At 35.5% G+C, this 26,097-nt stretch overlaps 1 protein-coding gene across 8 annotated transcripts in view; it reads left to right on the top strand.

Moving 5' to 3' along the window:
- The window catches only part of LOC109414157 (1-phosphatidylinositol 4,5-bisphosphate phosphodiesterase epsilon-1), a 106,619-nt gene that overhangs the window by 59,194 nt on the left and 21,328 nt on the right, over window positions 1–26,097 (top strand). For all 8 annotated transcript variants that reach the window (XM_062860426.1, XM_062860423.1, XM_062860424.1 and 5 more), the window contains exons 4-10: window positions 8,882–9,190; window positions 9,277–9,422; window positions 9,810–9,930; window positions 9,997–10,605; window positions 18,338–18,482; window positions 18,553–19,372; window positions 19,439–19,572. In XM_062860426.1, coding sequence (XP_062716410.1) covers window positions 8,882–9,190; window positions 9,277–9,422; window positions 9,810–9,930; window positions 9,997–10,605; window positions 18,338–18,482; window positions 18,553–19,372; window positions 19,439–19,572 — 2,284 coding nt within the window. The remainder of the gene's footprint in view (window positions 1–8,881; window positions 9,191–9,276; window positions 9,423–9,809; window positions 9,931–9,996; window positions 10,606–18,337; window positions 18,483–18,552; window positions 19,373–19,438; window positions 19,573–26,097) is intronic.

Genomic DNA, 26,097 nt, shown 5'->3' with positions numbered 1-26,097 from the left:
TTTCCCCTACCATATTCTCAGGTTCAGTTTCTAAAATGAGCTGTAGGTGGTTGAATTTAGATATGATGGAATGAAATTTTCAGCACTGCTTGATACTCTAGCAACGTGCGATAATGATGTTATCCGCGAGGTGAAAAGACGGATTGCATCAGCTGCGAATCGGGCCTTTTTCGGTCGTCGAAACCAGTTGAAGTCACGTAGGCTGCAAATGAAGACAAAACTCGCAATGTACAATACTCTGCTTCATCCGGTCGCTTTATACGGCCATGAATCGTGGACGTTGAGAGAAGCTGATCGGAGAGCCTTTGGAGTCTTCGAACGTAACGTGCTGCGAACAATACTCGGCGGTAAACTGGAGGACGGCATCGGTATCTAGTGGCGTCCGCATGAACCACGAATTGTACCAAGTATATAAAGAGATGGATAGAGTGAAGCGAATAAAATACGGCAGGCTGCGGTGGACTGGGCACGTAGCTCGTATGCCGGAGGAACGACAAGCTAAAATCAAATTCAGCAGAGAACCAGGAAGGGACCGTCGGCTTCATGGTAGGCCGCGCACACTTTGGCTTGCAGTTGAGGAGGACCTAAGGGCTCTAAACGTTCATCAAGGTGACTGGAAGCGATTGGCCCAGGACCGAGACTAGTGGAGGCGAATGCTTCATTCGGCGTCGACTCACCGCTACGAGTTGTAGCCCATCAAGTATCAAGTAAGACGCTATCCCATAGTTTGGCCCAATAAGCCAAAATTTGAGTAAATCGATTAAACTCACGCTAGGTAAATTGTCTTTACCTTCAGCTAAAAAATATACTCAAGAGTAAGTAAATTCAACCCAAAGACCCTCTCATTTTACTCAAATTTGAGTAACGTTACATTTACCTGGAATTGGCTTATTGGGCTCAAGGATCACCGTTAGATAGACGTACCTCGGTTTGTTTTTGACAACATCGCATCGGTGAGGGAGAGAGTGAAACAACCTAATTTTTGATAACTAGTTGATTCGATAAACTCAATTTTGTGTAAAATCGACCCAAAAATATGGTAGTTTGGATTTCCGTGTAGATTTACATTGTGCTGTTAAAGTAAGAAGGAAGGCAGGGTGTCTACTCATAACTCAAAATAAAATTCCCTGAGTTTTCCAGGTTTTTCCAGATGAAATTTTGAAAGTTTATAATTAAAAAAAAAAACAAATTTTCTTAAAATTATAAAGGGTGACTTAGGGTATCATCGGCAGGTTTGTTCTCTTCGTCATGAGGGATTGTTGTCGGCCAAATTGCCTGAAGCTTGATCATATTCAGCTTGATTGGAAAGGATTTGATGCCAACTCTGAGTTCAAAATGTTTCAAAAAAAAAAACATGACGAAAAGAACAAAACTGCCGAAAATACGTAAGTTCCCCTACTCTTCAAAAATTCTTTCAAGATTTCTGAGCGAAATTTCTGGAATTTCTTTCAAAGTTACTTCCTGGCTATCCGCAGGATCCTTTCACGAGATATCTGTTTGCGTACGTCCCGATATTTCTTGCGAAGGCTTTCCGATATACTTCCAGAGATTCTCGCTGGATTCCTCCTGATGATCCATCCAAAACTATTCAAAGTTTCTTCAAGAATGTCATTGGTTGAGCCAATCGGTAGAGCCACCGGCTGAAGCCAGTGTCCGTGTCTTTTTGAGTGGTTTTCCGTGATAGCTATTCAATAGTTTATGTCGGGATTTTTACCGATAGTTTTCCGATATTTCTCTTGTTTTCCTCGCGGATCTTCGCCCGTAGCTGCTTTCAGGAATCCATGAGGTTTTCGGAATTTCTCCTTGGATGTCCTTAATATTTCTTCTCGGGATTACTAGTATTATTGACTATTACCTAGAACTTTTTTCGAGATGTCTCATTTTTTCTCAGGTTTTTCCTGAAGTTCCTGTCGAGATTTCTCCACTAACACTAACTCTAACGGTGTTTCTCGCAAGATTTTATTTGAATTCCCTTGAATATTTCTCCAGGAATTTCCTATAAGGTATTTCGTAGGTTATCTTAGAAGACATTCTGAGGAAAACCCGTAGGAGGATCCCTGCAATAGCTTTGCTAGAAATCCCTAAAGTAGTATCCAGAATCTCTGGACAATTTCTGGTAAAGTTTCCGGGAAGAATTTTGGGAATAATGCAGAGAATATCAGGTGGATCACTGAAAGAAATCCGGCACAACTACAAGGAACAGCCTGGCTCTGAAAGAATGCAAGAGAAGAATTCAATGAGAAATATCAGTAATAACTCCTGTGGAAATCCCAGAAGTCTGGAAAAAAATCTTGGGAGAAAGTCCAGTGTAAATTAAGAAAAACTCTGAGAGACATCTCATGACCAACATCGGAAGAAATGTTCTGAGAGAAGATCCAGGAGATACTCCGAGAGAAATTTCAGGTAAAACTTCAAAATAAGCCTCGCGAAAACTTTTAAGAAATTCCTGTAGGAGACCAGGAAGAACATCTCGAAGAAAGCCCAAATTGTTTGGAGATATCACAGGAAAAAAATGAGAGAAATCTCTTCTCTTCAATTCTATACATATGAAAGTTCATCTTAGACGTATTTTCATTAAAATCTAGTTTATATACAACTTTTTGGACAAAAAATAAAAATTGTTGATATTTTTGTCATTAATCAACCCCTTCAAACAATCTGCTATACGACTTCGTTACAACTATTTTTTCAATGAATGGACTCTTATTCTCGATAGATTCATCATAGTAGATTCCAAATCTGGCCTTGAATCTCTTAACGAAGTGTGTTTTTACGAATTGGAAGCAATTTTGTAAATTGGGATATTAATCTCCATACATTGATAAACGCCTAAAAGTATGCAATGCCCTTGTAATTTCATGTAGATAAATCTGTGTTGTTCAAAATTTGTTAATAAAACATTAAAAAACTACCCAAAAGAAGAAGACTAACCGTGGATAGCATGTAATCATATGTTAATGTACCGTTAAGCATTTATTATTACGATGATAATGATTTTTGATAGCTAAATTTATTGTGTTTTGCACTCAATACTCCACAAACTCATTTTTATATGTAGAATTTAGTAAAAAATCAATGTTTTGATATAAAAAATCTATGTAATATATTCCACAAGCCTTCTCTCATCATGTTCATACTCCTAAGATTTAAATCTGTGATTATTTTTTTAGATTTGATGTGTTTTTAGGGCATTATCAAAGTTACCCCAAAATGAAAATCCGATTTTCGGTTTTATGAAAAACTAAAAGTTATCCAAAATATTTCAGATGGTCGAATCTTTTAATTGCAATTGATAACTGATGCCCCAGTACTTGTTTTAAAAATATAAAACTCGGGGAAATACTGTTACATGTAAAAATATTGAGAAAATTCGCTGAAAAACTATCAAAGTTACCCCATTTTACGGTATTTCTAAAAAAATCCAGAAAGAATCCCTGATGGAATTTCTGGAAAAATCTTTGTAGCGAAATTTCTACATGGATTTTTACTACCAGGTTTTTATTCATACGACCCAATGTTTTTTTCCCTGAGTACTCAAGATATTCCCTGAGTATTCCAGGTTTTTCCCTGTTAAATAAAATTCCCTGAGGATTCCCGGTTTTCCAGGTTTTTCCAGGTAGTAGACACCCTGGAAGGGCCTTTTCAACATGTTTCTGGTTTTAGCGATAGCTGTATGTTGTTTATACATAAAATGTATGTTGATTTGCCGGGACTGTAAACCACTATACCCATCTATCATTCGGAATAGGTCTTCGCAGTGAATCAAAATTCAACCATCGCGCAACAATAATGACAATGTCGCAACATGTATTCGTTGCGACAATCCACCCAATGCGACATAAGTTTGTCCTAATTTGAAAACAATAGGACAAACATCGTACACCACGAGTTTAGAGATTTTTAAGCCTTGCATTGCGATTTTCGAACGGTAACTTCGAGTCGGTGTTGAAGATCTATCATCAAACAGTTTCGACTTTGGATTAGTAATAATTAATTATTCACGAGTTGAAAAGTACGTAACATATTCAGCTTCCGTTTTGTCTGCAACAAAAAAATCGAGATCATGTCATTATCTGTTACCGATAGGGATAAAGAGTAATCGTCGCGCCTTTTCTGTTGCTTGTTTTGTGACTCTTTTGTCTGACAATTCTCTTCACTGAATGTAATATTGAGCGATGCTTTCAGAAAATGTTTCAAAAGTTCCTTTAAAGATTTGTGCAGGAGTAACTTTGGAAATTCTTCCAACGATTTCATTAGAAATTCCCACAGCAACTTCCCATTTCTCCAGAAATTTCAAAAGTTTCACATTTTTTGTCAGAAAATCTGTGAGAGCTTTCTTTAGAAATTCCTCCAGGGACTCCTATAAAAACTGCCCAAGGGATGCCTTCACCAATTTTTCAACTAATATTGCTGTTATTACAAAATTTCTTTAAGGATTACTTTGAAAAACTTCTACAGGTTTTTCAATATATTTTCATGGACCTTTGCTAAAATCCATCATAAGATTAACTAAAAAAATCTTTCACGAGTTCCTGAAAAAATCTTCCTAAGATTCATAAAGAAATTCCTCGTAGATTAATTGTAAAAATCATCCAGGAAATCCTAAAAAAATCAGTCTCAAATACTTTCACAAAATTTTCTAGGGATTCCTTTAGACATAAGAATGTCTTCCAGAAATTTCTCCAAGAACTCCTTAAGAAAGTCTTGGACGGATAGCTCCAAAAAATGTTGCAGGGATTCCTTTAGAAAATACTTGAAGAACTCGTTTCAAAAAATCTTGTATAGATTGTTCCAGAAATTCATTTAGGGTAAAAACACTAGACTTCCCCCCCCCCCCCCCTGAAATTCAGCACTAATCTGCGCTACTTTATACATAAAAAATGGCATTTGTATGGAGGGGGCGAAGATTAGAGCAGTGGCGAAGTCTAGTGCTTTTGCCCTACGAATATCTTCAGATTTTTTTTTTTCATACAGATTTCTTCAGAAATTTTTCAAAGCATTCACTAGAAAACCTTCCATGAATGCATTTTTTTAAAATAATTCACGGATACATTCTGACTCAGAAATTCAGTACTCTTTCAAAATTTTCCTAGGAACTTTCTAAAGAATTTTCCCTAAGGTTTGTTTTAGAAATACTACAATAGATTATTAAGGAAATACCCAAGATTTCTTTACATTTCTTTGGATATTCCTATAAGACGTATCTCTTAGAAATTGCTCAAAGGATTTCTGAAGAAGGTCTTAGAAAACCCTGCAAGGATTCCTTCAGAAATTTTTCTACAGATTCTCTCAGAGAAGGAAAGACGACATTCTTGCAGAGATTCCGGCAGAAATTGACACAGAGATTTCATTAGAAATTTTACCTGGTATTCCTCTATGTATTTTCTCAGAAATTCCTCCAAGCGAACCTCTAGGAATTTCTCTATTGATTCCTCCAGGAATTCATTTGAAAAAAATGTTTGGGATTTAGGGATTCGTTGCACTTGCATTTTATCTAACATGCATAATGTTAGTTAGTTAGTAAGTTTTTACTCTAAACTAATGCCATAATGTTCAGGGGTTCTAAAATATACTTTTGCTGAAATTCTCTCAGGAATAATCCCAAAAAGTCCCTCAAGAATTCCACTGAGAATTTTGCTTTTATAAAAATTGTATTGTTAACAGCACTTTCACCTAAAATTCTCAATGGGGATTTTCTATAATTTCTCTGAAATTATTTTTCCCTGAAATTTAGTTCAAAGTTCTTCCTGAAGCTTCTCTTTGATTTTTGTCAAAGTATTCAAGCCAGCCAGACAAAAAGTTCTTCAAGAGCTCCACTGAAAGTGTGTCAGTATTCTTTCAAGAACTATTACAAATGCCTCGATTTATTCATCAGGAATTCTGCAAGAATATTGTCCAAATGTTTCGCCTAAAAATCTTTTGAACAACAGAATTAAGACTAAAAAACGATTCTCTTTCAGGAATCTTTTGCAATCGTCAAAAATCTATTTCCGAATTCGGTTAATGAGAATTTGTAAAGAAGAAGAGGAAAATTTACGTTTTAAGATTTTTTTTAGAAATTCTTACAAAGATCATCTTAACCGATATCTAGAGAGTTTTGGCAAAAAAAAAATGTAAATAAAGATACTTAGACAGAGTTCCGAAAACATACTTCCAGAATGATGTAGAAATACAGAATCAAGATGTATATTGGAAACCATAATGAGTGTTTTACCCAGAGATTAGAAAGAAAATGTGATAGGTTGTTTGACAAAAACTTTTTAACTTCACATGAAAAACCTACACTTTTCTTCAGAGAAATCTAAAGTATTGGTTTTCATCTATATTAACGAGATTTTTTGTCCGAGGCTACTTCATCTCGGGACCCACGCTTTTACTTCCCTTCCGAAGATAGAACTCACATTTTGTGAGTTTGACGGGAGTGGGAATCGATCCCAGGTCCTCGGCGTGATAGTCACGTAGTCTAACCATCACACCAGGTCCGCTCCAACCAAAAGTTTTCAACCTCTTACAACAGACATTTGTGAGATATGAAACTGTTTATCATTTTCATGATCTCAATAAAACTAGCGTGACAAAGACATTTGTTAGCAGAATTTTGGTAAAATATTTCCTGAATGTTTGCTAACAACAATAGGTTGTTGATATATTCTAAGAAAACAAGAGTATGCTCGATGATTTCAATTTCAGTGAAAAAAAAAATACACAAAATTAGCCGAAAAGCAAACAAAGATTCTTCCTGAATTTGTTAAGATTTCTCTGAAATTGAACAAAATCTTCCAACATTGATTAGAAATCAAGGCGAGAAAGGTTTAACGAACTCGGCCAGAAACTTCTCCAAAGCTTCGGGTGAAAAGTCTTATCGAGGATCTGCCGAATTTGACTCCAGTAAGTTTGAAATGCCTGTATAATTCCCATAAGAATATGTTTTTGGGAATAAATGTTGATAAAAACTTTTCTTTTGGAGCGGACCTGGTGTGATGCTTAAAGCACCTGACTATCATGCCGAGGAGCTGGGATCGAATCCTACTCCCGACAAACTCACAAAATGTGAGTTCCTCCTTCGGAAGGGAAGTAAAGTGTAGGTCCCGAGATGAACTAGCCTAGGGCTAAAAAACTCGTTAATCCAGATTAAAAAAACACTTTTATTAAAATTTCAACTAATTTACCTCTATGGCAAAAAATGTTCAATTACAGTTAGGAAGGACTACAAAATCTTATTACATGAGTACTAGAGTGGGTCAACGTTGTGTGGACGAAATTTAAATTTGATCGCTTCAACTCGAAACAAAGCTTTTTCAATCTATATTAGCGTCAAAAACAACTGTTCAAAATTTGGAAGCGATTGGTTGCGTCCCCGTATCCCGCATTGTGATTGAAATTTGTATGGAAGTTAGTATAGGAAAACGAACTTTTTTGCATTTTACTCACAAGTTGAATTATTTTGTCTAATACCATGTAACTAATACCGTTAAAGTATAGCCTAGGATATGCCGAAAAACTTTGCCGAAGACCGCAAAGTGATCCGACACTTGTGAAAATAGTTATTCGCTTGGTAAGTTACCAACAATTGAGATTTTATTATTGATGTTATTCCTTTACGTGTTAAATGTTAAGCATCACCGGGCAATCTGCACGTTATAACTTTTTTCACAAGTGTCGGATCACTTTGTGGTCTTCGGCATGTTCTAGCCTATACTTCAACGACAATAGTTAGATTGTTTTAGACAAAACATTTCAATGTATGAGAAAAATGCAAAAAAGTACGTTTTCCCATACTAAATTCTATACAAATTTCTTTCGCAATGTGGAATACGGGGAAGCAACCAAACGCTCCTTAATTTTGCACAGTTGTTTTGAACGCTAATAGGAATCGAAAAAGCTTTGTTTAAAAAAATCGATTTTGTTGACCCAGTCTAATGGGTACAACATTGCTATGCACATTCTTCCAGATAATTTCCAAATTTAAAAACATGATCGATTGACTCTAGTATCCACAAGATTCCAAGTGGAATAAACTTCCCTAACAACTCGAGACTTTCTACTTTTTATTTTTGAGTTTTTTTTCTGTCGAAATTCCTAACTGAATTGAAGAATAACTTCAGAATAAATTCTAGGAGCTCATTGATTTTTTTTTTTGGTGTTCAAGCAGCAAGCTTGGGCGCTTATGGAGCTCAGCCGGTTTTCATACATTTGAAAAACAATTATGAAAACATATAATGTACGAACGCAAACAAGTTCACTGGAGAAAAAAATGGATTTCGCACACGCAGTACATGCAGTTGTTAGTAGTATCAAAATCAAATAGTTGAATTCAATTGAATTGTTGAAATGTTTGCCATAATTGAGACCTTTAGAACGATTAGACAGCAGAAGTAGAAGTAAACTTGTGGATTAGTTTCTCATGATAAACAAAGATGTGAATAAATATATTCTGAGACCGAACTCCGAAAAGATGGCACCAGAATAAATTTCATTATTGAAAACAATAATGAGTAAGATTTATTCATTAGTATGTAAGAAAAAGAGTAAAAACGAATTTGGCTGGATTTAATTGATGGTTCCCTTAATTGCCAAGGGGCCAAGGGGATAAAAATGACGATTTTTCATGAAATAGCTCATTATCTGAAAAAATTCTCTTGTAATATGTAAAAAGGAAGGACTGTATCTTTGTTTTTTCTACAAGTATACTGATACGCCAAAAAAAACATTCCAATCTTAATATAAGCCAAATTCTTTTTAATTGATCATTGCACCGGAGAAAATATTAATTAACATACAAAAGTATCAAATAATTTGAAGGTCGCCTCGCCATCGTTAGTGTTCTTCCTTTATCCACAGCTGTTTCAATTTTTTTCTTCATTTTCATTCTCATTCCCAGGTATCCTTGCACGATTTCATTAATGATGCAATACACGAGCTGCAGAAGGAGTTGAGGATACGGTCCTCGATAAGCAGTAATCCTAATCTTGCTACACCACCCAATACAACGAGCGCTAGCGGTAGTAGTCATAGCATAGCTAACGGCAGCAGCAGCCACAGGGAGCAGCCACCGCAGACGACCACATCATCGTCTACCACCAACGTTGCCAATCTATTAGCCACTGCAAGCCCAAGCGTACCGGCTGCAGCCAGAGCTCCAAGTGGGTTTTCATCGCCCTTGAAAGCCATACGCAAACGCGTCGATGAGGTACCGATTTGATGGTGTTTCACTTTAGAAAACTTGAAAAGTAAGTTATTCGAATCAACGAGTTTGATCCATCCTCTTCCTTTCAGACAAGTGCGTGGACCAACTACTTTATCCTATCACAAGGTACACAAGACGAACGAAAAGCGGCCTTTGCATGTCTGTTACGTGTTGCTATTTCATGCTGGAACATCGGAAACTTCAATGGTGCTAAAGAGATAGTGGACGGTCTAAAGTGAGTGCCTTTCTTCGGCTTTCTCGTCGAGGATAACTGAACTTTTGAAAATTATTCAATTATTTGGTATAGATTTCACTGTATATGCTCACGACTGAGTAATGTATGGGGACTGTATATTGCAGGTATAGATTTAATTTTTCAGAACTCACGATCGATGATCGAAGGAAGAAGGGGTTTCTTTCGGCCTCCAGCGGCATTAGATAGTTGTAGGCCGGCGGAAACTACTTGCTTCAGTCGTTTACAAATCTCCAACTTCAATTATTTTACAATCTATTTTATTAAACATGAACTGCTTACAATAGACTAAGTCTTTTACATCAACTAGTAAGCTTTGATGCAGCGAAAATACAAGTTCTTCTGTTTTCTTCTGCTTATCTGTTGCAGGTCACTTAAAAAGGAACCTTTTTGGGCGTCCACTACAGATCGGGGAAGGAATTCCGTGTACGAGTTTCTTGCAAACGTTTTTGACTCAGCAGAATACAACAATGCTGGGTCAAGAGCATTGGTAAGAGTAGAAGTGGAACGAAGTGAGAGTTTAAATGAATTTAACAAATTGTTCCCCCATCTACAGGCGATGCCAACGTGTCGTACTATTCCCTACTTCAACAATCATGTCGAAGAAATCAAATGCTTACTACGACAGCCACCAAAACAGCAAAGTCAATTCCAAGAACACACCGAAAAATACTACTTGGGAGACAGTAATCCAACATCTGTTGTTCCCGACGATGAAGAAATGCTTCAAAAGCTATCTCAGGTGACGCTCCCTCTAAGGTTCCCAACTCCAACACCTACCGCGGATCTCCTACCAGATGAGTTAACAGAACCCTTGTTGTCTCCGGAATCGCTGGACGAACCGGACAACGACCCTTTGACGGCAGAAATCGTCTCGAGGGTATCACCTGCTCTGAGCAAACTATCCGCATTCTTCGACCATCGGGACCAGCTGTGCCGGGAATCGCCGCAGAGTTTGCTGGACTTTCTCCGAGCGGCATCGAACAGCCCGCGTCAAGTCAAGATACCGTTGTACCAGCCATCGAATCTCAAGGAACTGGAAGAAGACTACGAGGTTGAAATCGGGAACTACAATCCGGTGCAGCCGCTGTTCTTCGACCATGGCATCAGCATAGTTTCGCTATCGGCCAAGGACCCGAACGCCGTTGATCATCACATTCTTCAGGTAAGTAGGTTGTACCCAGTGTACATAAGGAAGGGTTTCTCCAGAACGTATTCAATTCATGGTAACTTAAGCAACACACTGATGGAGACGCGACGCTTGTTGTTTACTTAAGCTCTCCACTGTGAATATTATAAGCATTCTTACCAAGAAGGCTGTTCTTCGTGTTATGGCAAACGGCCTGTATGCCAAATGGCATTGTGCCAAATGGGGTAGAGCCAATGACCGTCTTTCACTGTCAATCGTTCTGTTTTTAGTTTTTTTTGGCGTAACTTAGTACATTTTCAAGCAATGGACTTCGACTGAAGGTTTTTTTTGTCTCATTCGAATGACAATAGTGAAAGAAATATTAAATGACTTCATACAAAATAGACCAACGATCAAGATCAAATTCAGTGTATCAGTGGACCAAATTTGGAAAAGATCGGGCTATTTTTCATGAAGTTAGAAAGATTCTAGAACAAGGTATAATTATCCTATAACCAACTTTGAGCTGTTATTGAATCTGGTGGTTCAATGAAGCGGATGCAATAAAATTTTGAGCATTTATGACTAATACAATGAGCTACGACAAACTTTTAACTAAACTTTAAATTCTTAACACTGAAGAAAATTGTAACGATTAGATTATTTTTTCTAATATAACACCAATTTATCTAAAACTGCAACTTTGTTTCACAACTCGAGATGGTAATTGTACTTCATATAAATTTCCACAAATTGACTTGAGTATATATAAGTTTTGAAGAAAGTAACAAAAAAGCCGGCAATAAATTGACAACAAATAGACCAATTTACTAAACAACCCCTAAAATAAATTGAATTGCAATTACTTTTTTTTCTTATGAATAATTTTAAGTTGCGTCAAAAGTTTTACAAAGCTCTTATATTAATCAAAATATTTAAAGTTTCTTTGCGTTCGGTTCATATATATGATAATTATTAGTGTTGGTCATCGGAACTGTTTTCTCAGATCAAAGCTTTTTTGGTTCCGTTTCGGGCCCTGAGTATCTGTGCAAAATTTGAGCACGATCGGTTGCGTCTACACTCTGCGCATTGCAATTAAAATTTGTATGGGAAAACATACTTTTTTGAATTTTTGTCATAAGTTGAAAAAGTAAATACATTGAGATTGCTACTCTGGTAGGTTTACATACTTCGGGTACGTTGACAGAAGCTGCTTTTAAGTTTTATTTTTTTTTTCAATTCATTTTTTCTTTTTGTTCAATTTAAATAGCTCAGAACTATGGAAATTTGATTGTATACTGGAAAATGTTGCCTCTTTCTGTAAATTTACCGTTTATTGCCGAAAACAGCATGTTTTTTTCTTCTAAAAAACGAAGTAAAAAAAAACAAATAAATGTGTTTTTATATTTTGTCATTAGAGTGACCAATTTTAAGACAGGATGAACCAAAAAATCGAAGTTTTTCAAAGCTTAAAATTTTCAAAAATTTATAACAGACCAATTGGCTTGGGTACTCCTTTGGACCATGAAAACGTAAAACACGTAATATTTCTACATATTTGTTGGTCTCTAACATAATTTGGCCATTTCTACGTAATTTTTCTGGAGACTACACTTTGTTTATTGGACCACCCCATCTTGAAATTATGACGAAATTAACCATTTTTTTGATTTTGATCTGAATATCATTCTTTGTCATTTAAATTTGATTTAAACATGTTTTGAAAGATGATTCTTTTTTAATTTTCGATTGTGTGAATATCGGTTTTTGATTTTTCTATTTTTTTTTTTTTTTTTGAATATCCCCACACTTTTATATTTTTCGGAAGCCTATTTGGGATACGGAGTTTTTGGACGAAAACATTTTTGATTATTGTTGAAATATATTTATTTTATTTTTTTTACTGAAAATTTTATTTTTTGTGTAATTTTTAGGAAAATCATGTTAAAGTGTATTCGATTCCCTTAAACTATTTTACTATAATAGAATGATTTGAGAAAAAATTAAAATATGTTATTTGTAGCGATTCAATACAAAATAATTAGGCTTTGAAAGACATCAAAACCATTTTGAGATATACAGAACAGTCCCAAGTATCAGCTAAAAATATAAAAAAATTAATTATCCACGAAACAAAAATTACAAAAATGCTCAAAGTATACCCCGTCTAAAGGCGGAGTTGGGTATTAGAGGGTTAAAAAAATACGAATGTAAATTATTTCCAATTAATTACAAACCCAGTAAGTACATTTTTAATGATAAATTTTTAATATTCAATCAGTTTAAGGCATCATCAGCATCGGCAGCCATGTTGAATATGAGTCTCAAAATTTCAAAGTGATAATTCTCTGCCACCAAAGCGAATATTCGTATGAAAAAGTGTCATCCTATATGCTCACTCGCAGTGATTGCGATGATACTTTTTCTGCTGAGTTGCTGCAGAATTGACAGATTTTTATCACTTCAAAAATGCGAGGCAAACAATCAATGAAAAGCAAAAAGTCAATGATTCGTTTGAAAACTTAGTGATGCAGTAAGACACCTTAAAACCTGCAGTTTGTATTATGATTACTTATAATGCAGGGGTTTTCAACATTTTGAGACGCGGATCACTCCCTCAGCAATGACAACATTTTTGGCAGATGCATGCAAACTACCTATTCGCCAGACTTTTCCTCAGAGCTTTCTAACAAATTTCTTTCGAGTTTTCTTATGAATTCCTCACCAGGCGACGACAAACAACTAATTGTTTCAAACTATATGGAGTTTTATTTGCCCCCGAGAGGCACACGCCTGCTCGGGAGTGATATTCACTTACTATTCTAATTTGCACATGATCGGGTGAACCTTTTATAGGTGCACAAGTACGGTGGGATAATAAAACAATTCAAATCATTATTATATGCCGCGCGCGCTGCTTCATATAGTTTGGCGCGCTCGCACATTGGCGCCAAAGCAGAAAGCTGCGCGCTGGATGATGACAATTGTGTCGGTTACGTTGACGGGAACAATAGGCTCTGCTTTCTGCGATATTTCCAGTCTGCACACGCTTGGGATAGGATTGAATGAGCCAGCAGCGATGCCGCCGACTGCGGGTCGAGATCGAACAAAGCATATTTTGATATAGAGATCAAAAAGTGATATTGGTTTGTCTTTATGTCAAAGATGTAAAAGTACTGAAAATAATAACCAAAATTTACTCCTCGATCAACATCATCATATCATATTTAGCTCTTTTGAGAGCTAACCAATAGCAGCGAACTATTTGGATGATCTTTATTAAAGTTTGCTGTTGATCAGAAATCCCACCAACATTTGTTTGCTATTATTTTCAGAACTCAATACTTGACCTCTCTCGGGATAGTTCGTCAAGATTTCCCAATTCCAGCGCCCCTTCTCTGGTACATTCCCATGGATGAATTCCTGAAAGAATCTCTGAAAGAACTACTTGAGCAATTTCTGAAGGAACTGCTGAAAAAACTTCTGAAAGAATCCATGGAACAACTTTTGTAGAAATCCTTACTGAGGTTTCTGAATTAATTCTAGAAATATTGAAAACAGTTTTCAACGATATTTCCGACAGTATAGCTGAAAAAAATTCAGAAGGAATTAAAAAAAAATCGAAGGAAATTCTAAATGAATTCCTGAAAGAACTTCACAGAATTCACAAAAAAAATGGTTTCTCCAAAAGTGAAAAACATTTTCCACCAGAAAAAAAAATCAGGAGATACAAGGTATCCATACTCTACATGTGTACGAGAACCGATTTTGAAAATATGGCTTCGTTATTTAAAAAAAATCAAAAGCCAAAAAAAATGAGGAAATGCTTCCAGTTTCGCCTAAAAAACAGGAATATTTTAAGAATCCACAGAAAAAAAATCCTGGAGAAATGCCCTAATAAAAAACATAAAAATTTTTTTTAATGAATTCCTGGAGAAATCAATAGAGTTCTTTCTAGAGGTACGCTTGGAGGAAAATCTGGAGAAATTTAAGAGAAAATACATATAGGAATACCCGGCGGAATTTGATCAAAAAACGATCAAATCACGATCAAATCTGACTATACATGTCAATGGTTGCTCCTCCGTGATTGATCTGAGCTGGTACCAATTGCACTGAGATTGATCAATAACGGCGCCGGCCACGTCCTTATAGTCAGTTGAGAAGGGAAAGGAATGTTAAAGTGTGCTGATTGTTGCTACTAAAGACCGAGATCAACTCTGCATCCCCACAACCAGCACGGACTGGGGTATTTGTTACCGGTGATGCGATCCATGGATTGGGGATGCTCGTAAGCACGATAGATTGTGTGGTGATTACTATAAAGGACAAGCGGCACAGTTCGCTTTGGTTGCATAACTTATAGGCGTTATATACACTGTGCTGTGAAAGTTGGAAGGAAGGGAAACAAATTTTTACAATTCGTTTCTGGTTTTAGCAATAGCTATGAACATACGAATATACATTAGTTGTATATGTAGAGAAGAGATAGATAGAGAAAGTGGATAGAAAGATACCAAGTAGGATGAAAGGGACGGGCCAGGGATTGAACCCATGACCTTCTGCATACGAATCAGAAGCGGTAGCCACTAGACCACCAAGCCTGTCTCTACATAGAGGAATACCCGGCGGAATTATTGATGAAATCTCTGTAGAAATTTCTTTAGCAATCTCTGCAAGAATGATTCTTTGGAAAAATTTCTAAAGGAATCCTTGGAGGATTTTCTAACACTTTCTTTAAAAAATCCTTGGAGCAATTTCTGGAAGATAAATGTCTTGAAGAATTAAACATCTAAAAGAATGTGAAGAAATCTTGGGAATTTCCTTAATTATCTCTTGTAGAAATTCTAAAGCAATACTTGAAGAAAAAGCTTCCTTGAAAATTTTGAAGGAGTTCTGAATTTCTGATTCTTGATATATCCGTGATTCATTTTCTAAAAAATAAATCCATGGACTATTTTTGAGAAAGTTAATGGAAGGGTTTCTAGATGCTTTGAAACATTTCTGGTGGAATCTCTATGAAAAAAAATCTGAAGAAATTCGTAGATGAGCTTCTGGAGCAATCTATGCTAGATTATTTCAAAGGAATTTTTTGAAGTGTTTTGTAAAGGAATCCGTGCAACATTTTTGTAAGCTATCCGTGCAAGAATTCTTAAGGGTTTCGTGAAGAAATTTTTGGAGGACATTCTAAAGTCTAAAGGAATCCCTAGAAGATTTTGTGAATTTCTTTAGGGTTTCTTGGATGATTTTCTAAAGTAACGAAGAGTTTCCAGAGAAGACCTTGGATGAATTTCTTTAAAAATCCCTGGGAGGTTTTTTCATGAAATAGTGAAAGATTGTTAAAATTAATCGTAAGATGGATTTCAGCAACGGCCCATGAAATAATTATCGAAAATCTGTGGAAGTTTTTTCAAAGTAACCAAAGTAATCTGTGAAGAAATTTCTAAAGAAATTATTAGTCGAATTTAAAATACAAGCCATGGAAAATTTTCTGGAAGAATCCTTGTGAAGGAACCCCTAGGGTAGTTTCAATAGAGATCCCTGCTAAAAAATCCCGAATGGAACTCAGTTTTTTAAGAGTATCTGGAAAAAATAAAGAAATTCCAGGAAGTTTTTTTTTTGACAGAAATTCAGATTTTCTTAAAAAAAATCCCTGGGGCAATTTCTAAAGCAAACCCCAGAGAAAGTTTTGAATTAAGGTGAATATATAACGAAGCCACACCTCAAATTTTCAAGAGCACAAATCTGAAGAACCGAATGTCAGTTTGCCTTGAAAAGTTGATCGATTGGTCTCCACCAGTGGATTACCAATCGATCAACTTTTCAGCGCAAACCAACTTTCGGTTCGTCAGATTTGTGCTCTTGAAAATTTGAGGTGTGGCTTCGTTATATATTCACCTTAAACTCATTGAAAATCGTTTGAGAGAATGATTGAAGGAATTTTCGAAAGGTTTTTCGGAAAAAAATCTAGAAAAGTCTTGATAAAATAGGGTACATCTCTGAAGCATTTTCTAAAGAAATACCTGAAGGAATTTCTGCAGAAACTCATACACAACTTTCTTAAACAAATCTATGTGAAACTTGTGGAGGAATCGCTAAGTAGTAGAATTTCTGGAGAAATTGGAAGTTGCTGTAGGAATTTCTGGTGAAATCCTTACAAGAATTTCCTAAGTAACCCCAGTACAAATTTTTGAAGGAGCTTTTGAAATATTTTCAGAAAAACTCTGGAATAGTTTCTGAAGGTATCGCTGAAAGTTTTATTAAAGAAGTTCTGAATAAATGTAAAATAAATTCTTTGAAGAATCTCTGAACGATTTTTTGGAAAAATCCCTGGAGAAATTTTACCTCAAATTTATGGGTATTTTTTTGATGGTGATGGTTTAGAAGTAAAGCATGCAAGATGCTTTGAAAGAATTCTTTGAGGAATTTGTAGATTAGGAGGAATTTCTAAACTAATCCCTGAAGAATATTTCCGAATGAATCCAAGGAAGATTTTTTGAAAGAATCCGTGAGGGAACTTTTGGCCGAATACTAGGACAAATTTCCGAAAAATAATATTTTAAAAAGATATTTTAGAGGAATTTCTGAAGAAATTTTTGATACATTTTCTAAAAGAATAGATTCTTCAAACGAATGCATAGAGACATTTCTGAATAAATATTTCTTCTTTTCATGAATTGGACTGGTATTGGATTTTTATTAATTGGACTGATATCAACCAATGGAATAGCTAGATATGTATGTTTCATTTGGCAAACAAGTGTTGAATAAATGTATGAGTCGATGTTCGGATCTCACAAGAATTTAAACTGTTTTACGTACATCTTTCCTATCTTTATTAGTACAAATCCTCTGATAGCCGGAATAACGCTAAATAGTTTAATGACTTCCGAATTCCAAAAACCAAAAAATATTATCTACATATTGAAACAAAATTTGAAATTGAAATTGGTTGTCAAAGAATCTAAAATCATACTTCACAATTTATTCCTACACCACACTGAATCCTGAGTAGGTGAATTGAAACATCAATATTCCAATCAATCAACTTCATCAAGTGCCCATCAGTAAGGACAGTGTCTGATGTCACATTCTTCCGTTCTCATATCATCCGTGTCATGTCTTCTCCACATATTGAAAGCTTATGATTGGGGAATGCCTCAGTATTCACTGAAGTGGACGAACTTCGAAGGCAGCTATAAATTCTACTCCATTAAACATTCTTCTGAATTATTCCAAGAGGCGTGTCGAATTAGCTATTTCGTATACAAAAAGTCAATTAAATTGGAAAAAAATCATGAACAATTCCTACTCGATTGGAAAACGATGCCTTTAATCTTTCAATTGAACTGAACCTCAAACAGATCTTCACAGCTCGACCCACGCACTACAATGTGTTAGCTTAGCCAATGTACAAATCAATCGTGAGGTAAACCTCAAGAGGATTCGCACATCATCAATATCAATCGAAGCAGCGGTGCGGTGCGTTTATATACCTATACCCTATTATGTGCACCACCGCAGTAAATGACGATGACCTATATAAATCGATTTGCCACTCGAAGGCCGACCCCACTCTCCGACTCCGACGTCGAATTATGTCGTTCCTTTTTTTTCCTAAATCATCTGTGCCATCACGCAGAGAGCCGAGATGAATCGAATTACGAAAAGGATTTTCCCATCCATTTCACTTTGACTAATTTTTTGCTTCTAACAATACGCATCCGGCGCATATCTCGCTTTTTTCCACTCTCTCTCTGGCCAACAGATACTTCATCACGGTTCAACGGCCGTACTCTGGGAGCCAGACATACCTGCCGAACGGTCCACTTACGTGTATTTAAGACTGGAGCGGTCCTGTTCCCACATTTCCTGGCAACGAACGGCATGGCGAAGGATTAAATCGCAGCATGGTGAGTAGTGGGTAGATATGAGGACTGTATCGAAACTAATTGATTGATTGTGTACTGTTCCCTCCCACAGACTGCATCTTCAATCAAAACCCGGAGGAAAACGTTGCTTGGAGGTTTTCTTCGCGGTGTGCCTCAAACTTAAGTGATATGGAGATGCAGTGTCAATATCTGGAAGGGGGAATTCTGGACCTGGGTACCGTTAAGGATATATCGATGGGCTCGAGGAATCACGAGTACGATCCGGACATCTTGGCAGCCGGCAAACGGTTCGGATTGACCCATGTCGAGTGCTGTGTGTCGCTGCTGTACGGCAATTCTGCCAGCGAAAATCGAATTCTTTGCATTCTATGCCCACCGATGCTGTGTCGGACGTGGTACGTTGGACTCCACTGGATGTTACGGGGGTTCCGGAGGCAGCAGTGTCTGATAGATCGGTCTATGCTTTGGCTGAAGCAACTCTACATACAGATGTATTTCGAGGAAAGTGCGTGCAATGAACCCACAGTGGCAGATGCACTGAAAGCCTTCGGAGGCCAACTATACTTGTCTTCCATAAAATACTTGTCGGGAACGCATATCAACGATACCACTCCAGAGCAAGTATCGGCCACCATCTCAGCTCCAAACAAGAAGGATTCCAACGCCAAGATTCGCAAGAAACGCTCGATGGCCAACCTACTCAATCAAAGCAATGTTAACAGTCACAGTAGTCCTACGATAGATCAAAATATTAGTGAGATGGAGAAGATTCGCGCAAACGAACGGCGAAAAGACCGAAACGGTTCGCATGACCAGCTGTGGCAGAATATGAAAAACTTGCGAATCGGATCGGTGACCCATGATACTCAGTTAGACTTTCTAAGTTTCGTTTCCCTGTACAGATCATTCAGGTGAGGTATTCTGTTAATCAAATTTTGAATATGAAACTAATAATTTATTTCTCTCCAAACTTCTAGCATATTAACGAGACCTGATCTTTGCGATATCTTCAATCAATTGGCTGTGGTATCGGTGTGTCGCAAGACACTGAATGGCGAGAAGAGTATGAGTGCACCTGAACTTTCCGAGGTGGCAGTCAAAAGAAAAATCGGTAAGTAAAACTCTAGAAATACAAACCATGTATGATATTGTTTCAAGAATTACAGAATATGACGTCAGGCATTCTGCTATAGAGCGTTTCCAACTTAAGGCACGAATTGCGTTGATGCCATCTGTTTTAAAATCACATGAAATGTTGCGAAAGGCCTGTTCATAAGCCACGTAGACCAAAATTTGGCCATCTTAGACCCCCCTCCCCCCTCGTAGACTTTTGTCCATACAAAAATTTGAAAAATTGAATGGAGCGCAGACTTTGACTAGATCCTCCCTTCCAAAAGTCTACGGCCCCTAATGTATAAGCTTCTATTCGAAAATGTGTTTCGTGTTATTTGATTTACAATATTCTATACCTAGCTTTTGGAAAGATCGTATGAAAAAAAACCTACTTATCTTCTTCTAAAACTTGTAACTCAAAAACGGTTTAGGGTAAGTAATCATGAGTTGAACCAAATTGCGGCTTTCCGAAGCATCCGGAATTTTCACTGATTTTTTCACCAACATGGAAATAATTTACTACGGTAAAGTCTCAGGTATATGAAAGCCACGGGTATTAGCTTTTCGTTAAATGGTAAAAAGTTTTCATTTTCACCAAATTTCATTGAAATATTCAATTATTGATCAATAATGATTTTAATCTTAATTTGAACAAATTTTTATCTAGATTTGAACTATTGGCGAGCATTCCCACAACCGCCAATTTCATGCTAAATAATTAAAAATCATATGGATCTGCTAATTCTCATAATAAGTAATAATTACGTAAATTTGATAATTTTATGACAAATAATGTGGAATATTATTCGGTTGGTCGATTCTACGATGAATTTGCTTACAAGATACAAAGCGTGAGTTTTACGAGTGAACCGAAAATGTGCTTCCTCTGTGGGGGAAATGAGTGAAATCACAGTGATTTTTCAATTACCTACTTATTTTCAATGAAAAAAAAGTTTTATTCAATGCTTTTAAAGTTAATGATATTAGATAAGATTATATTACGGAAAGCCATTTACCAACTTTTTTGGAACAATATTTGCCAAAAGTGTGTCATTTTGATGAATTTCAAAATGGTTCAAATTAAGATCACAAATTGACTAGTTCAAAGCTAGATTTCTTACCGTATCAAATTTGAATAATGTCTTCGAAATTGTTTCAGGATATTTGAAGGACTTTAAAAAAATACGCTTAAACTAATGATCATCGTGGATCTATATTAGATGTCATATAATATATTTGTACCCTTTACTTTTATTATTATTTTTGATTTTTATTATTATTTTTCTGTGAAGCTTACTTTCAACTTAAATAAATGGACCTTGTAAAACGTTATTCTATTTAGTCTGAAAATTCACATGGGGGAACTTTCCAACCAAGCTGAATTATATGGTCAAGTTTCGGGCGGGGAAAAAACCCCATGACGAAAACAACAAATTTGCCGATAATACCCTCAGTCACCCTATCTGAGAAATAATCGATGATTTTTTTGATAAAAATGGTAAAACTGTAAAACAATATCGAATAACATTTTACAAAGCTCCATACATTTTTCTTCATTTTTATTTTATTTTTTTTTTTTCAATTTCATGTAAACTAAGTATGGGTGGCTGCATCATACACAGTTTTTTCATTGGAACTTGTACGCAGAATCTATTTTCTGACATCTCCCAAAAATTTCAGAAAATGCTTCCTTACGCTTATTTTTAAAATCAATGATATAGGAAAATTCGATAGAAAAAAAATAGAAGCATTTTGACCACTTTGGGCTACTTGGCAAATTTTGATACTGGAAGTCAGCTTTCCACAAAAAAAATAATAAAAATAACGAAGGGTAAAATTTTAGGAAGACATCTGGCATTTATCTGCGATGAAAATTACTCTCCGTGTATTTTTGTTTTTTTTTTCTTAAAATAATATTCGAAAACATCATTTCAATCCAACTAACCGTTTCCGAGTTACATTCTTTTAAGAAGAAAATAATGTTTTTTTCATACGCCTTTTGCAAAATTTAGGTGAGAAAAAATGATTATGTGTTGATGTAAAAGTAAATGATTCACGAATTCCAGTTCATGAACAAAATCTAATCCAAATTGAAAAATATCAAGTCCAAAATTTGTTCGTGTTTTGGGCCGGAACTGCTCTATACTGTCCCTCTTCGCATGTCAGTCCCATGTTGTTTTTCAAATCGCCCACCTTTCGTACTATAACTCTATTTTCAAAAAAAAAAATGTAATCAACTCGTGCTTTTCGTACTTTTCGTGGCATATTGAGCTGTGATATGAGGCGGGAAAGATATCAAATTTGTTATACATGACCTCGTGAGTGATAAAAATATGAATCGCATTAGAAACAACATGGGACTGATATGCAAGGAGGGGCAGTATAGTACGAAGAACTATGTTATGGAATTAGAAGATTTGAATTTGGTAGCTATATTATCGCACAATTTAAAATAAATAAGGAATCCGCAATGAATTTAAGCCAAATTGCCAAACACTTTGTATAGGCGAGGCTATACAAATTCAGCAATAAAAAGAAGGACGATCTCTCTATTCTCAAAGACTTTGATGGTTACAACTTTTTTGAGATATTGGCTATTGTTAGTTTTTTGCCGTTTTAGTGCTCCTTAATACTTTAGCCCAGAGTTTCCCAAACTTTTTCCTATTGCGGCGCTTTTCAAAAATTCACAAAAATAACGCGGTGCGCGCAGCAACATTTTTAGAACAAAATTTACATCATTTTAACACAAAATTACAAATGCCAAATCGTGTAAAACTTCAACCTTACCGTGCTTTCTTAAATTTGAAGAAATTTAGTTTCTCCGTTTTTTTAATTATCGATGATTATCATTATTAACTCTTAGTTCCTCTCCTTGGAGATTTCACAAATAAAACTATAACAATCATAACAATCAAGCGGTTGATTTCTATTAGGGTAAATGTACCAATAGTGGTGCTATTAGTAGCTCCTTGTAGTGAAACAATTGGATAAAATTGATAAAACCACAAAATAAAAAGTCTTAAATTGAAGTGATTTTACAGATTAAAAAAAAATCCGTGGGTGTTGCAATACAAAACATTCCAAACTGTTAAGTGAAGTGGTGTGGCAAATTTCAGTAAATTTAGACACAAACAGATTGTTTATGATTGACATTATGGCTGACGAGGATCATTTCATCGTTTTTGTGCAAGAGGGGCACAATTTAAAAAAAAAATCTTTTTTTTTTAATTTGTAAATGATTGATAATTTGGGCTCCCGAAGCAGCTCCTACTATCAGAAGGCCGACTCCAGAGCTCGTACTAGGTAGGTCACTTAATTAACTAATCATTAGATATGGACTAACTTTAATCATTGTATTTTGAGAAAGGCTTGACTGAGATAAAATTGAATTATCATTAAAAAAAAAGAATGACTTTAAGCTGTGCCTTTGGTGCACAAAATTGATCAGAAATTTCCAAATCTTACGTACTCTAACCAATTTCGGAACCAATTTAGTGAAATCAAAGGTTACGTAGTTTTTCATCTTTTGCCATCAAAATCACAACAATTAAAAAAAAAATTGAGCTGCGTGCTTCTTGCACGAAACCAAAAATTCGAATATAGCAGAAGTGTTCTACGATAGTGTTTTTAGTAAAAAATATTTTCTCGAAAGTTTGAGGCATACGAGGACCAGAAAACTGACAGTAGTTATTCTAGAAAGAACTTTAATATTTTATTTTAAATATTTACTGTGAAGTACATGTTATTGATTAAAACGAAAACTAAGCAAAAGCATTATATATCCAAAAACAATTCCAAAATCTTGCCATAAATACTTAAAAAATGTTTAACCCTCCTTTGGCACGAGGTTCATTTTTGACCCAAACCGTACACTATGTCAGCGAGCTGCTGCCAACGTGAAGCAAAAGTAAGGTTAAAGTTGATATCAAAAATTTTATAGGATATTCTTACACTTTTCACATTTTGGAATAAATAAATCATAAAGCGACACAAGTTTTACTTGACCAAAAAACGTTCCGTGTTTTTAATAATAAGAGTTCGTTCTTCTTGTTTTGGCTCCAGAAGTCAAAAGCTTGCGCAATTCAATTTGCTTTATTTTAGAGACTTTCAGCCTTGGGCTGGTCTTTCTCTTAGATCCTAAGCTATCCGCAAACGAATTTTAGTGATGTTTCGCCAGTATTTTCTTTCAGATTTTGTATTTATAACTTAATCATTTTATGGCTATATCGGTCTTTTTCTACTCAGAGTGTAAGGGAGTAGAGATAAAAGTGGATAATGAAATGATAGATATGATAGTATTCGCTAGGGGTTCATACGGGTATATCCATATCGCGGCGTGTTCCTCCAATTAGCTTTATTCGATCTTATTGGATTGAACACTTTTCTTTTTAAGCTAAACTTTTTATCTCATATTCGTATTCTATTTTTTTTTTTAAATCTTTATTGCCGAGATTTTTAACCCAGGGTTAGTTCATCTCGGGGCCCACGCTTTACTTCCCTTCCGAAGGAAGAACCCACATTTTGTAAGTTTGTCGGGAGTGGGATTCGATCCCAGGTCCTCGGCGTGATAGTCACGGGCTTTAACTATCACACCAGGTCCGCTCCTCCCGTATTATATTTATAACTTAATCATTTTATGGCTTTACCGGTCTTTTTCTACTCAGAGTGTAAGGGAGTGCAAGGGAGTATTTATGTTTCTTTCAATAATTCCTAGCAAAATCTAAAGGACAGACGATCTTGAAAACTGTAGAAAAAAACATGCTGAAAAAAAATCTAAAAAAAAAACTACAGAAATTCCAAAGAAAGCTGAAACTATCTCTTGAGGAATCTCAAGATAACATAAATGAAACAGGTACGAATTCTTCGAAAAATCTCTGAACAATTTTCGATGAAGTAATGTAAATTTTCGGAAAAACTCTTGAAATAAAGAGCATGAATGTGAGCACAACAGATTTTCCCGATATTTTCCGAAAATGATACAGGGATTTCTAAAGATATGCCTCCAGAAATATAAATACAAATCGGGTCCATTTGGATTCGATGATCGATTTTTTTTATTTTACAGTACCATGTTTGATGGCTAAAGAAGATAATTTGCATTATCAGTTCGCCACTTTGACTTTGCTCTCAATTTTGAAAAAGAAAAGTTAAAGTACAAAAAAACCTTACAAATTTTGAACAAAAAAATCTCTGAAATGCTTTGCCCGATTGATGTGCTGTTTGCAATATGGAAAAACTCTGCCGTGTGCAGCATAGTTGTCCCTTGTTAATAGGGATTCCCATGACAACTATGCTGCACAAGTCAGTACATACAGGGGATAGACAAAATGATCGGGACAGGCAAAATTTCCACTTTTCAAAAAATGTCCAATTAGCTGTAACTTTTCGATAAGTGCATCAAATATTCTAAAATTTTCACTGTAAGTTGATCAACTAGTTGTGTATTAGTGGATAAAATTTGGGAAAGATCGGGCTATTCTGCACGAAGTTATAAGCATTTCAGAAAAAGGTAGAATTATCCGATAGCCAACTTTGAGCTGTTATATCTCCGGATTCAGTGAACCGAATGCAATGAAATTCTGGCCATTTATGACTCATATAATGAGCTCTGAAAAACGTTTGACACAACTTGATGTTATTAACGAGAGAAAAAGTTATAGCGATTTCATTAATTTTATGAATTATTAGTAAATTGCTCTATTTTTAATATGCATCCCATTACTTTTTCAATGAATTGCCGCCAATGTTGTTACTTTCTTTCAAAACATATCTGTATTCAAGAGAATCAGAGGGAATTTAAATGAACTATAATTAGCATCTTGAATTTTTAAACGATGTTGATATTTAAGAAAATTTGGTGTTTTATTAGAAAAATAATCTAATCGTTATAACTTTCTTCCGTGTTAAGAATTTTTAGTTATGTCAAAAGTTTTTCGAAGCTCATTATATAAGTCATAAATGGCCAAAATTTCATTGCATTCGGTTCATTAAATCCGGAGATATAACTGCTCAAAGTTGGGTATCGGATAATTTTACTTTTTTTAGAATCTTTATAACTTCGTGCAGAATCGTTCAAAATTTTCCGAATCTTGTTCACTGATACACAAATAGTTGATCAACTTACAGTGAAAATTTGAGAATATTTGATGCACTTATCGAAAAGTTACAGCTATTTGATTTTTTTTTTGAGAAGGGAAAATTTTGCCTGTCCCGATCATTTTGTCTAACCCCTGTATGTCGAGAACGGAACGTAGGCACTGTAAAAAAGCTGCATTTTACAAAATAAAATTTTAAATCAACTATCTCAAAAAGATATTTTCGTTTTTTTTAATTTTTTTAATATATTATTTTGGACATCTAAAGCAGTTTATTTAACTGTGGGTCACGTCCGAGAAATAATGGCCAAAAGAGTTATAATTTTTGAATGTTGGGTTTTTGAAAATTATTGGAATACATTTCAAAAAATCTCATCGATTTGTTTTTTCAAAGGTCGCATAACTTACAAAAAAAGGTGTGCGACAAA

The sequence above is a fragment of the Aedes albopictus genome, chromosome 3, assembly GCF_035046485.1.
Source record: "Aedes albopictus strain Foshan chromosome 3, AalbF5, whole genome shotgun sequence".
Taxonomy (NCBI): Eukaryota; Metazoa; Arthropoda; class Insecta; order Diptera; family Culicidae; genus Aedes; species Aedes albopictus.
Note: the sequence above shows the minus strand (reverse complement) of the source record. Positions and strands in the feature narration are given on the sequence as shown.